Source organism: Microcaecilia unicolor, chromosome 5 (assembly GCF_901765095.1).
Source record: "Microcaecilia unicolor chromosome 5, aMicUni1.1, whole genome shotgun sequence".
NCBI lineage: Eukaryota > Metazoa > Chordata > Amphibia > Gymnophiona > Siphonopidae > Microcaecilia > Microcaecilia unicolor.
Window position 1 is genome coordinate 46,129,917 of NC_044035.1, and position 13,091 is coordinate 46,143,007.

A 13,091-nucleotide genomic window follows, 5' to 3' on the forward strand; every position below is an offset into this window, starting at 1 on the left:
GGGGATAAATCTGTAGATAAATCTCTCTTATCCATCCCTTTCTCCTCTACTGCTAATTCAAGACTCCGTTCCTTTTGTCTTGCTGCACCTCACGCCTGGAATAGACTTCCCGAGTCTGTACGTCTAGCCCCGTCTTTAGCCGTTTTCAAGTCCAAACTCAAATTCCACCTCTTTACCACTGCTTTTGACTCCTAACTCACTTACCTCGTCCTAGTCCCTTACCCTTAATTGTTCTGTCCGTTTACCTGTCTTATCTAGATTGTAAGCTCTTTGAGCAGGGACTGTCTTTTGTATATGTTGTACAGCGCTGCATATGCCTTGTAGCGCTATAGAAATGATATGTAGTAGTAGTAGTAGTGGTTAGTGCAGTGGACTTTGGTCCTGGAGAACTGGGTTCGATTCCTACTGCAGCTCCTTGTGACTGTGCGTAAGTCACTTAACACTCCATTGCCCCTGGTACAAAATAAGTACCTGAATATATGTAAACCGCTTTGAATGTAGTTGCAAAATACCACAGAAAGGCGGTATATCAAGTCCCATTTCCCTTTCCCATGGCTCTGTCAGCATCAGATTACCAGTATTTTGTCTCTTCCCTGCCCCACTGCATAGGATTATGTTCAAGTTCTAGGGTCCATGGAAGTCACTCTGGATATAATCCCATGGACCAAATTTCATACGTGTCCTCTTCAATCTTCACTGTTGAGGCCGCTGGGTCCCCAGTCTCAGAAGCAAACCAGGAGTTGGTACCTTTTGATGCACCGAGCCAGAGTCAGTTTGAACTGGTTGCTACATCCTCTGAACATCCAAACAGGGCTTCCATTGCACACTCCGAATTGGTGTGTCCTCTGTTTAGATGCCAGCTTGATTGATTGGGGGACCCATTGTCTTCAACAGACTGCACAAGGTCGGAAGCTTCATGGTCCATAAACAGATTGGAACTCAGACTGCTCTCTTTGGCCTCTGCCCTTCTGAGAAGAAAATCAGTTTGAGTTTTCTCGGACAATATGATGACAGTTTCTTATATCAACAGGCAGGGAAGAACCAAAAGCATTTCTCTTGCCAGAGAAGCACACTTTCTCTTTCAGTGGGTAAAGAAGACCATTCCTCTAATTTCAGAGTTTCATATAGTGGGCGCCCTGAATATTCAGGTGGACTACCTCAGCAGAGTCTCTCTGGATCCAGGGGTATGGTAAATCTTGGAGACAGATTTCTACCTCATAATGTCTCACCGGGGTATTCCAATTCTGGATCTCGTGGATCCAAACAGAATGCACAAGCACATAGCTTCTTCAGTCATCAGAAAGAGACAGGCTCCATGGGCATAGATGCACTAGTGCAGCCTTGGCCGACAACAGGGATTCTCTGTGTATTTCCCCCCATGGCCCATGATAAGCAGAATGCTAGATTGCATTGCCTCTTCATAGGGCCTGATAATTTTAATAGCTCTGGACTTTCCCAGACGTCCTTGGTATGTGGACCTAGTGCACCTTCAAGTTGCTCCTCTGCCTCTTCCTCAGCAAAAAGGACTGCATCAAGGTCCCATTTTCATGTAGGATCCCTCCCCCTTTGGTCTTACAGCCTGGCTATTGAGTGGGAAAGACTAAGTAAGAAAGGATACTCCTGAAGAATTCATTACCACTTTGCTTCAAGCTCGCAAACGGTCCACTTCTGCTTCTTATGCTAGGTTGCAGAAAACTTTTAAGTTGATCTACAGATAGGGGCATTTCCCCTTTATGAGCTTCTTTGCCTCACATTTTAGTGTTCCTTCAAGAAGGCTTCAAAAAGGACTAGTTCTTTTTCCTCAAGGTCCAATTTGCAGCATTAGCTTGTTATACAGGTCATATTCAGAAGGTTTCTATTGGAGCACATCTGGATATAGTCCGTTTTCTGAAGGGAGTTGATCATTTATGTCCTCCTCTTCGACAAGTCTGTCCAGAATGAAATCTTGCTCTTGTTCTTAAGACTCTTCAAAAGCCCCATTTGAACCTCTTAAGAAGGCCACTATTGAAGATCTGACATTTAAAATCAGTTTTCCTGGTTGCTATCTCCTCTGCAAGAGGGGTTTACAAACTTCGAGCCCTCTCTTGCAGGGATCCCTTTCTCCATTTTTCAAAGGCCAGGGTTTCTATTTGAACAGTTTGTTTCTTCTTGCCAAAAGTTTTCTTCATTTCATCTAAACCAGACAGTTTTCCTGCCTTCCTTTATGATTATACTAGCCGTTCAGCCCGTAAAAACGGGCTAGTATAGGAGGGGGGGGGGGGGGTTGAAAGGCCCCCCACTGAGTTCGCCGCTGCTGCTCCCCCTCCGAGTTTGTCCCCCCCCCCCCCCGGGAGCCGCCAGCGCCACCCACCTTCTACCCGGTCGGGCCCTCGCTCCGCTATTGAAACAGTGAGGGCACGCAGGACACAGCTCTGCTGCTGAGCTGCCGTGGCCTTCCTTCTTCTCTGCCTGTGTCCCGCCCTCGTGTGACGTAACGTCGTCGAGGGCGGGACACGGGCAGAGAAGAAGAAGGAAGGCCGACGGCAGCTCAGCAGAGCTGTGTGCTGCATGCCCTCGCTGTTTCAATAGCGGTGCGAGGGCCCGACCGGGTGGAAGGTGGGTGGCGGCAGCAACTCCGGATGGGGGGAGCATTAGCGACGGCGGTGTCCCTCGCAAATGCGCAGTAGAGACCCTCTCTGTTCTGCCCTCATCATCACGTATTGACGCGGGGCAGAGAGGGTCTCTACTGCGCATTTGCGAGTGAGTATGACACTCGCCATTTATATATATTGATTACAGTCTACTCTTCTCTTCATCTTTTGGACGTTAAGAGTACTCCTGTGTTATCTTGCATCTACCAATGATTTTGGACACTCTTATCATCTTTTTGTTCTCCTTTCAGGCCTACATAAAGTATGTCTGCATCAAGAACTACAGTAGCTAGATGGTTGAAAGAAGCTATTTCTTTGACTTACTTGCTCACTAGGGACAGAGAAAGTTACCTGTATATAATATGTAAACCACTTTGGTTATACCACAGAAAACGTAGTATATCAAGAATCTAATAAACATGAGTTTCAATTAATTATCAAAGGAAGGTTAGTGTATAGAATGGTTCAACAAATCAGACACCATTGTCTGACATGCTTGCTTCTTTAAAGTCATCCTGTATCTTCAGAACAGTGCGGCATGTTTTCTCCTATTCCAACCCATTCCATTATGTCAGATCAGAGCAATGATAAAAATATGTAGAATTCTGTAGAAATATATGGTTGGAATAGAATTTAGTGCTAAGAAAATTGAAATCATTTGCACAAAAGGGTCTTTTACAATATTTGATTTAGTAAATAATCTGAGATTTTGCTCTTTGCAGGCAGTAAAGTTTAGATGACTTACAGATATGGTAATACATCTGGGCTTTGGATCTAGAAGGAGAAATGGCAATTCCCTGTTACAACAGTATCCGACTCTATCATGATCATCAATGATTTCCAGTGTGAACTTTGGGGGAATTTTCACTTAAGTGAGAATATAGGAGGGGATAAAAACAAAGTTGTATTTAAGAATTACCAGTCTCTCTCATGAGGCTCCCTGTATGGCAACCCAAGCACCTCAAAAACATCTTTCTCTGACAAGGTAGGAATGACATATCCTGGGCTGACCTTCAGCTTTCCATTGCGCACCACATCCTTGTTCAGAGAGTGCTCTGATAAACTCATACCCTTTGTTTTAGCAAGAGCCCGCATAGAACGATTGAAGTGAGCAGAACCCGTGAAGTACATCAGTGCACATGCAAATTCACTATAAGGCACAACAATTAAATCGAGTCTCCTGTGCTTTCGTTCTGGCCCAGGGAGGCAGCAAACTCCCATATATTTCTTCTGGTTGCCATTGTCTTCCTGCTTGACCAGATCATCTGTAAGGAAACCTTTAAAATACAGAAGAAAACAAACAAGGACACAAGGCATGAAAACAATGGTGGACAGTTATTTTGATTTTGTTAGCATGAAACAATTTAACCTAGTCATGAGCAGCCATTATATCAGGCCTGGTATTGAAGTGATATATAAGTTTATACGTTTAGTATACTGCTCAAATAATTGTACTCTTTCCAGGCAGCCTCATCTCTGTAATAACAAATGATGCCAAACAATTGGGCTTGGGTAAGGAGATGAAAATGAGAACGTGGCATTCCTCGTCTAGTAATAAATGGGGGAAAAAAACTCCAGCATATATTCCTAGCTGAAGCAATAAATGAAACATAAAACTAGCACCATATACAGGGCCCTACTTATTAGTTTTAGTCTGTGGACACAAATGCTATCCTTCAAGAGCCTTTGCTGGGTGTTTACACTGGTTTTTTAGCATTAAGTTGACGGGCTGTTTTCCTTGGTTCAATTGCGTTGCTGACAGGATCTATGAGGAAGGTCTGTAGCCGAAACAGGGCCTGTGTCAGGTCATAGATGTCAACACATCCTGTATTTCATAATTGGAGAATAAACTATTTCCTTTGAGAAGCATTGAGTCTGAGAATTTCTTTGGACTTTTGGTCATTTTGGAACCTGTTTTTGGAGTCTGCCACCTTCTGGACTTTCTGTTTGTTTTGTGGAAGTTTCATTTTCCCCTTTCTGTTTGGTTTAGTGACTTCCTATTTTTTTTATTATTTACCACTAATTAATGGCCAAAATTAACACATGGTGACTGTAACACTTCCATGTTAACTGTTGGGAGCGTTCCCAACATTTGGCCATTCAGTTAACATAGAAAAAGTTCGTTACCATGCATTAACTGAAAGGTAGTTAAATGCAGTTATCTACCCTAATTCAGTAGTCTTAACTGCATGCTATGTGCCATGTTATCAGTTAGCAGGTGGTAAGTACACATGCATTAACTGTAAAACACATTGCCCATCCCTTTTCACATTAGAAAATTAATGTGTGTTAATTGCTAGGATGCATCATTAACTGTTAAATGAGCACCAAATGTTTTATAGGATAAAAGGATATATGGGGCTGGATTCAGTAAATGACGCTCAAAATTCAGCACCGGAAAAAATCGTCACTATGCACTAAGAATCGAGCTTAGTGCAAACTCTCACACCTAACCTTAGATGCCAGACTTACACCTGCTGGAAACCAGGGGTAAATGATGAAGCCCAACTTAAGCGTCCTCTATTCTGTAAATACATGCATAACTTTTTGGAATACCCCTGACACACCCATGGCCATGTCCCCTTTTGAGTTACATGCTATTATGCCCCATGCCTTATAGCGTGCAACCAGATGCACATGCAAATTTTAATGAGTGCCAATTCACATCAATGATTGGTTGTTGGCACCCAATTATTGATAGCTAAGGGCTTGTTACTCAAGTTGCACGCAGAGAGAGAGAGGGAACTAATGAGGAGAGAAACTGGAAGGGTGGAGCACAACAGGTGAGGTTAGGAGGAAGTAGGGAGACATTTAGGATGGTGCAATTGAACAGGTATTCAGCACCCTACCCCAAATGTAAGTCACAACTATGCATATGGAGTAAGAAGTCAAGAAAAAAGAAAACAATTGCGAGAGGAGGAAGGATAAAGGAGTTGGGTTTCAGAGAAGAAGTGTGTGGTATGGACAGGCTAAGTAAAGAGATGCTAGACTGTTAGCTGTTGTTGGCTGTTCCTTCTGTGAAGGAGACTCGCCTTATGTCTACAAGGAGGAAGGCCTTTTTGATTTTGCACCCTCTTTGTGGAATTCCCTTCCACAAATGTTGAGGGGAGTACAGTCTTTACCTTGTTTTAAACACCTGTTAAAGGCACATTTTTTTCATTTGGCATTTGATGTAGCCCTTCTAGGGGATTGGGGGGGGGGGGGGGGGGGGGGGGGGGGAGGAATCAGGCATAGGAATCTGTTCAGATTAATTTTTTTTTGTTGTTTTCTTTTGTGTTTATGTGTGGTGGTTCTGTCCATTCTTTTTATTGGAGTTCTCAGAGCCGGCTCAAGGGATAGTGATGCCCTGAGCCAACTTGCTTCGCTGACACAACCCCCCCCATCACTTCCGGCACCTCTCCCCCAGCCCACAAGTCATCTCTCCTTCACTTGGGCTGGCATCTCTTCCCTCCACCCCAATCCAGTCTCTTTACCCCTCCTCGTGAGTCCAGCACTGCTCCCTCACCTTGCTCACTCCTGTAAAGTTTATGCTGGTCACTGATGGCAGCATAGGCGCCCCGTATAAGAGGCTTATCCAACCCTGACCTTCCCCACCTGCCTCCTCCTCGAATTTAGCCCCAGATCAGCCATTAACAAAACTGTATCTTCTGCTGGCGCCTACCCCCCCCCCCCCCCCCCCCCACTGAGCCCGCTCACTTCTTTTCTTACGGGCTCTGCCGGAACCTCCCTGCACTGTATGTTCCGGCAGCAGAGCCTGGGGCTGTGACTGTGAGCCTGAGTGTTGCAGCATGCGGCTCTTTTCAGTCAGTCACCAACCGAGCCAGGGAGGGAGGTAGAGGATCGAGCAAGCTGGTAAGTGTTGGAAGGGAGAGAGGAGTATTTGGGTCTCTTATTGCTTTGCTGAACAGGAGAGGGTGGTTGTAAACGAGAGTCCTACGAGGAGATTTAGCAATGCATTAACACATGGTACTGCCTGGTCATCCGATTATGAAAATATATAGATGCTTCATTCAGCAATTCTTAAGACTTTTTTTTTGTGAAATAGGAAATGATGGTGACTGGTGAGGGAGAAAAAAACAGAGGGGGATGCAGTGGATGATGAAGGGAGGAGGAGAGATGGGGAGGGATTGGTGGTGTGGGGCAGTGGTTGGATTGGGGCAGAGAGAGAGGTTTTATAAGTTAAAATAAAATAAATATTTTGTTTCATGCAGATCTCTTTTGTTTGAACATAACTAAATGGGCTATAAGCCCCTAATGCAGTCCATTGGTTTCCTTATATTTTATTCTTGTGATGACTTATACTGTGCCAAATTGAAAACTCTTATCTCTAACTGGTCATTAATAAAAGGAGCTCATTGTGAACACTGTCACCCTAAAAGATTGTTTTGTGGCTGTACATGATCCCTTGTTTCAAATTGTTGACGGTCTGTGTTTTCCATATGGGTGGTATATTAAGGTCTGCCCAGTGTAATATTTACAGTGCTGCCTTTTCATGCATAATGCTCTTGCTCTTTGAGTCCTCGGAGTAAGTGCTGTTTATGGTACAGTAAGGTTCTGAGTGTGTTTTTGCATGTTGTGGTTGAGGGATTGTGTGTTGGCCTTACTGAAATGGAGTGGAAAATAGCAGTGTTTAATAATTGATAACAATTTTGAATAGTATACATGATTATATATGCTTTGAGCAACCACTTTATTCTTTGACGTGATACATATCTGAATTTAATAAAAGGTATTAATTGTGACTATTTAACTTTTACACCCTAACCCCGCCCCCTTTAGCCTCCCCAAACAGTAGGGCCACCGACTGCCTATGGATGGCAGCAGCATCATGACAGGCTGCCTTTGTCCAGCCCCTGGGTCTTCCCTGTGCCTTGTCTCGCCCACATGAAATTGCATCAGAGGAGGCCGGATACAGCAGAGGGAAGAGCCAGTGGCTGGCCAAAGGCAGCCTGTCATGCTGCTGTCTGCCACTGGTGACCAATGTAAACTTTACAGGACCATGGGGGGTGTGAGAGAGGTGAGGGAGAAGTACAGGACTTTGGGGGGGGGGGGGGGGGGAGGAACAAAAGGCTTAACCTGTACACCAGGTGAGGTCAGAGGCAGGGGTATTTTGGCACCCTTAATTGCCAGTGCCCAGGACCAGAGCCTCACGTAGTCCAATGGTTAAGCTAGCCTTGGGAGTTCTTTCTGATTTGGTTTTAAGTTTTATTGCATTGTAAACTGCTGTGATTTTATTATTTTAAGCCTAGTGATATACCAAATGAAATAAACTGTAAACTATTGATGACTGGTTGGAAGGACAGTAGGGATGGTATGTATAGATCAGGCTGGACTAGAAGGGGGAGTGGTGTGGGTGGAATTAAGAGAATAAACTGGTGAGGGCAAACTGGGGTTGGAACTAATTGGCTCTTTAGCTACTTCGGTTAGTTGCACATCTTGGATAGGTGCCTAAATATTGTCACCAAATTTTGGGCACCATATATAGAATCTGGATTCTGCCTCTGACCCTCACATTTGTTGATCAAATCTGTATTTTTATTTTATTTTTTTTTACATTCACATACCACGTTGTTTGAGGCCGTCTATTACTTTGCCAAAAATGCCTCGGTGTGATTTTCCATCAGGGTGGGTAACCAGAACATCTACATCGCCACAAGTGAGCTTTCCACGTCTGAAGGAGCCACATGCTATAGACAGCAACCCAGTATTGACAGAATGAACCACCTCTCCAACCTTGAAGAGCACCAGACAAAAACACAGATACACAGAGATATGAATTTGTTATATTCTCTTACTCATTTAAATAGAACATAGAGATCAGAATTGAGATGTTCAGGTCGGGATGCAGAGCTTTACTAAAAGACCCACAGAAGCACATGTGTATTTGCTGGCACATGCAGCAAGAGCAGCCATTTTACAAATATATAGACATTGAAAAAATGAACAGCATGAACCCAGCAGCTTCCACTTGGCAATTTTGTAGCTTCCACATTTTCCCAATCCTACATGTATGCGTTCCTCCAACCAAATAGTAAGGTCACAATTTTAACTTGATTCATTTTAGATGCAGAAATAAACAATACAGAGAATTACTCCCTTAGGGATCCTTTCACTAAGGTGTGCTGAAAAATGGATTGCGGTAGTGCAGGCGCGGGTTTTGGGCACACGCCAATCTATTTTTCAGCGTGCCTGTAAAAAAGTCCTTTTTAAAATTTTTACCAAAAATGGACGTGTGGCAAAATCAAAATTGCCACGTGTCCATTTTGGGTTTGCGACCTTACCAATTAGTGGTAAAGACTCATGTAGTAACCAGGAGGTAACGACCTACGCACGCCAAATGCCACTTGGTGCGTGTCCAAAAAAAAAAATTATTTTTTGGACGCGCGCCAAAAATGAAATTACCGCAAGAGCCATGTGGTAGCTGGGCGGTAACTCTATTTTGGCTCGTGTTGGGTGCGCATAGACGCTTACGCGGCTTAGTAAAAGGGCCCCTTAATCACTTGTGTAAAACCCTATCCAAAAAACGTCCTTTTTAGAAACTTAAGCGTGCTTATAGTACGCCACTCATACTTGTCCAAGCCAATTACTGTGGACATGAATACACAATAAGAACATAAGAATAGCCATACTGGGTCAGACCTATGGCTCATCTAGCCCAGTATCCTGATTACAAACAGTGGCCAATCCAGGTCACAAGTACCTGGCAGAAACCCAATAGTAGCAACATTCCACGCTACCAATCCCAGGGCAAGTAGTGGCTTCCCCATGTCTGTTTACCCTACGCTACTTCTGGAGATGTGAAGTGTGGGGAAAAGCCATGAACAAAGTGACATCTAATGGTTTCATATAGTATCATACCTTGTTTAGTTTTATTATTCCTTCCAAACCAACAGAACGCTTGGGTATGTAGCATGCAAAGCTGCCCACTGCGCACACATATATGAAGATGGTTTTGAAAGAATTTCACAAGCCATGCTCCACATGCTTTCCCCACTTGTTTATGTTCAGATAGAAAAGCATCCTGGGCTGTGCCAGAGTTTTTCGCTTCAGGACTGGCTTAATCTATGAAACAGCCTCCACCCCCCCCCCCCCCAAAAAAAAATACAGCAGCTGGCATTTGATATGGAAACGGGCCATTTGGAACTTCCCCCCATCCTGGAAGATATGCTGGTTGGGCATCCAATCCCAGTGTACCTTGTAGGGAGCCACAGGACACTGAAGCACTTAAACTGCTTCATTGTCTACCGCGTTCCTTTGACCTGCAGTGCTGCTCTCTGGACTGGAGGATTTCACTGGAAGGAAGAAATTTTCTAACATTCCAGGTAGGGTCCTGGTTCAAGTCCTGGGGGATGGGAGGGAAAGCGAGCAATAGCTAATCTTGCTGTGGTGGGGCCCGGGGCTAGAGGGGAACCAAGGGAGGAATCGGGAAAAATTTTTGTAGTGGGAGGGGAGCAAGGGGGGAATCGGGAAAAATGTTGTGGCAATGGGAGGGAGCAGGGAGGAATCAGAAAAAATGTGGTGGTGGGGGTCCAGAAAATTAAAGCTGAAGCTAGGTTTCTAGAGGGCTGGGTAGGGGGGATTAATGAAAGAAAAGAATATTCTAGGGCATTTGGGCAGGAGAAAAGCTGGGAAAATAGATGTAATACCCCATTATATAGGTATTAGTAGAACAGTGATGATAGATTTTTCCACAGGCCCTAGGGGGAGGGAGGTCCCTGCTAGTGAGATGGAAAGAGATTTTAGGAGGTCTGCCCAGAAGTTGGAGCTAGGGTGGTTTTATTGCAAAGAATAGACCATGAGGCTCAGCTCCACCTATGTGGTTCCTTATCCTGAAAATTGTTTTCTACTGTCCAAAATTACAAAGCAGGAAAACATGAACTTCTAGCCATTAGGTTGCCTTGAAGGAATGGAGGCATTTGTTAGAGGGTGTCACCTTTTCAGTCACAATTGTGACCGATTACAAAAACATACAATACATTAGAGCCACCAGATGTCTGAACCCTTGGCAGGCCCACTGGTCCTATTGACTTGAATATCCAGATCAATGTGTATTCTTGACAGTACACCCCCAAGGACACTGTAGATCCAGTCAACAAAACGCCCATCCTACCTGCTTCTGAGATTGTTGCAAATATTTTGAATTAGGAAATGTTGCAGTTGTGGAAATAACAGTCAACAAACAAGTTGCAGGTGATACCATTTTAGTGAACTAACTTCTTTGACAAGCTTTCCAGAATTATACTTTCTTTATCCAGTCAGTTACCCTGGGTTTAAATAGCTCAAACTCATCTAGATCTTGTGCTGTTTGCACATATCAATAGAGCTCAATGGCTGGCGGTAAGGTTTCAGACCCAAAATGGACGCAATCCATTTTCGGCAAAAAAAGGGCCTTTTTTACAGACGTGCTAAAAAATGGATCGGTGCACGCCCAAAACCTGCGCCTACACTACCGCAAGCCATTTTTTAGCATGACTTTGTAAAAGGACCCCCTAAAGTGGTGATGACCAAGTGATGAAATGCACAGAGCCAATGAAAAAAGTGTTCTAGTGAATACAGGAATTTGATTATATTTTATATTTAAGATCTACCTTCTCTTCATATCCCCTTTCCTTTTATATTCCCTCCCTTCCCCTTCCTGTTTCTTATTTCCTTTGTCTACCCTTTCTTATTTTTAGTTATTTACTTTTATTGGTCCTTTTATAATGTTTTAATTATTTATTACCCTTCTTTTTCTAAAGTTCTGGTGACACTTTATTGGACCAATTATTTTTTTTATAATCATGGCTGTTCAGAAATTATTTTTAATAAACTATTTTGAATAAATGTTTTTTTCTATTATGACTATTTATTTATTTATTACATTTGTATCCCGCACTTTCCCACTAAAAGCAGGCTCAATGCGGCGGCTTACTAGTAATAGTTAACACAGAATTTTGTTATGTAAACTATGAAATTAAGCATGACATAGTAATAGGATGGATGGGTAGGTAGAGACAGGTGATAGACTATGATTCTTTAATTAAGAAATTGATGTTGACGTGATTTCTTTTATTAATAAAATGTGCATGTGGTCTGAAAAAGCCAATACTAATAAATTAATGTGGTTTCTGGAAAGGCTTAATGGCATTAGTATATTTTGCACTAAAAAATGTTCATTTACACAAGCATAGGTGTATGCATTGTGATGGAGTTGAGAACCTTCCATCAGAGTAGGGAAAGAAGGAAACCTCCAGGTAAAACTTAACTCCTAAACACACCTGCAGAGCAAAGAAAGGCAGAAAGCTGACAGAGTAGGGTGGACATAGACCTGTATCTACCAGGTATTTTAAAATGAACGTATAAGGGGATGCAGGCAACAATAAGGGAAGAGGAGCTGCTGGAAGACAGAGTCAGCTGACCTCTACACACAAGAATTTTTTCTTAATTTTGCCTCACATCCAGGTGATAATATGTGATCTTTATGTACTTGTAGGGACATTCATCTGCATTCATAAAAGCCCTCCTGGTTATACACCGAGCCCAAAAAATGACACAAAATCTATCAGTCATTTTCGGTTGTCCTTCTGCAATAAGTGGCAGGGTCTGAAGCCTGGCTTTGCCTATGCCATAGTTCCAGAGTATGAAAAAAATACAGGAAATTACCAAAACCAGTTAAAAAAAGAAATAGTAAAAAAAAAAAAAATCCATGAAAAACAATGTCAAAAAAACCCAAAAGAGAATATTCATTAAAGTCAGGAGAGCTGTGCTAGAAGTTGGTTTGGCAGAGTGGGAAAAAAACCTAACTAACACACTGAGGGGACCTCTGCCTGTGAAAAAGGCCATACAATACATATTCAGAAATGTTCACTAATTTTGAGTTCTGGGAAAACTGTTCTGTCCCAGCACCGCACCACTGGATGACGTGTGGTGACCAATTCAATCCTGCTTATTGACTGAGAATGGCTTTGAAAATGACCCTGATTTTCAATGTTGTTTTTTTTTTTTAATGCAGGTAAAGTCATCATGAAAAAGCCTAGTGGAGCGGAGGAGTAGCCCAGTGGTTAGTGCAGTGGACTTTAATCCTGGGGAACTGAGTTCGATTCCCACTGCAGCTCCTTGTGACTCTGGGCAAGTCACTTAACCCTCCATTGCCCCTGGTACAAAAAAATAAGTACCTGAATATACTATGTAAACCGCTTTGAATGTAGTTGCAAAAAAACCCCACAGAAAGGCAGTATATCAAGTCCCATTTCCCTTTCTGGGAATGAAACCTTCCCTCTTACTGCAGTTAAATTACCCATACTGTTCACAATGCAGTTACTTTTTACCTGTGTCCCAAAAGGGGTGTGGTTAGGTTGGGGAAAGGAATGTATGCAAGGGTCTTTCCAAGATTTAAAATAAATGTATGTGGATGCCAAGAGGGTAATTTATCAAGCTGGGTTAGGGCTCTTAAGTTGTGTTATTTGCCCATTAACACGGGCA

The 13,091-nt window shown here is 43.1% G+C and overlaps 1 protein-coding gene across 1 annotated transcript in view; it reads right to left on the minus strand.

Annotated features, from left to right (window-relative positions):
* Positions 1-2,757: 2,757 nt before the first annotated feature.
* POLL (DNA polymerase lambda) overlaps positions 2,758-13,091 on the minus strand; it is a 76,902-nt gene continuing 66,568 nt past the window's right edge. The window contains exons 2-3 of the mRNA XM_030204733.1: positions 8,195-8,363; positions 2,758-3,907 (exon numbers count right to left, since the gene is read on the minus strand). Of these exons, the coding sequence (XP_030060593.1) occupies positions 3,546-3,907; positions 8,195-8,363 (531 nt within the window). The 3' untranslated portion in view covers positions 2,758-3,545. The remainder of the gene's footprint in view (positions 3,908-8,194; positions 8,364-13,091) is intronic.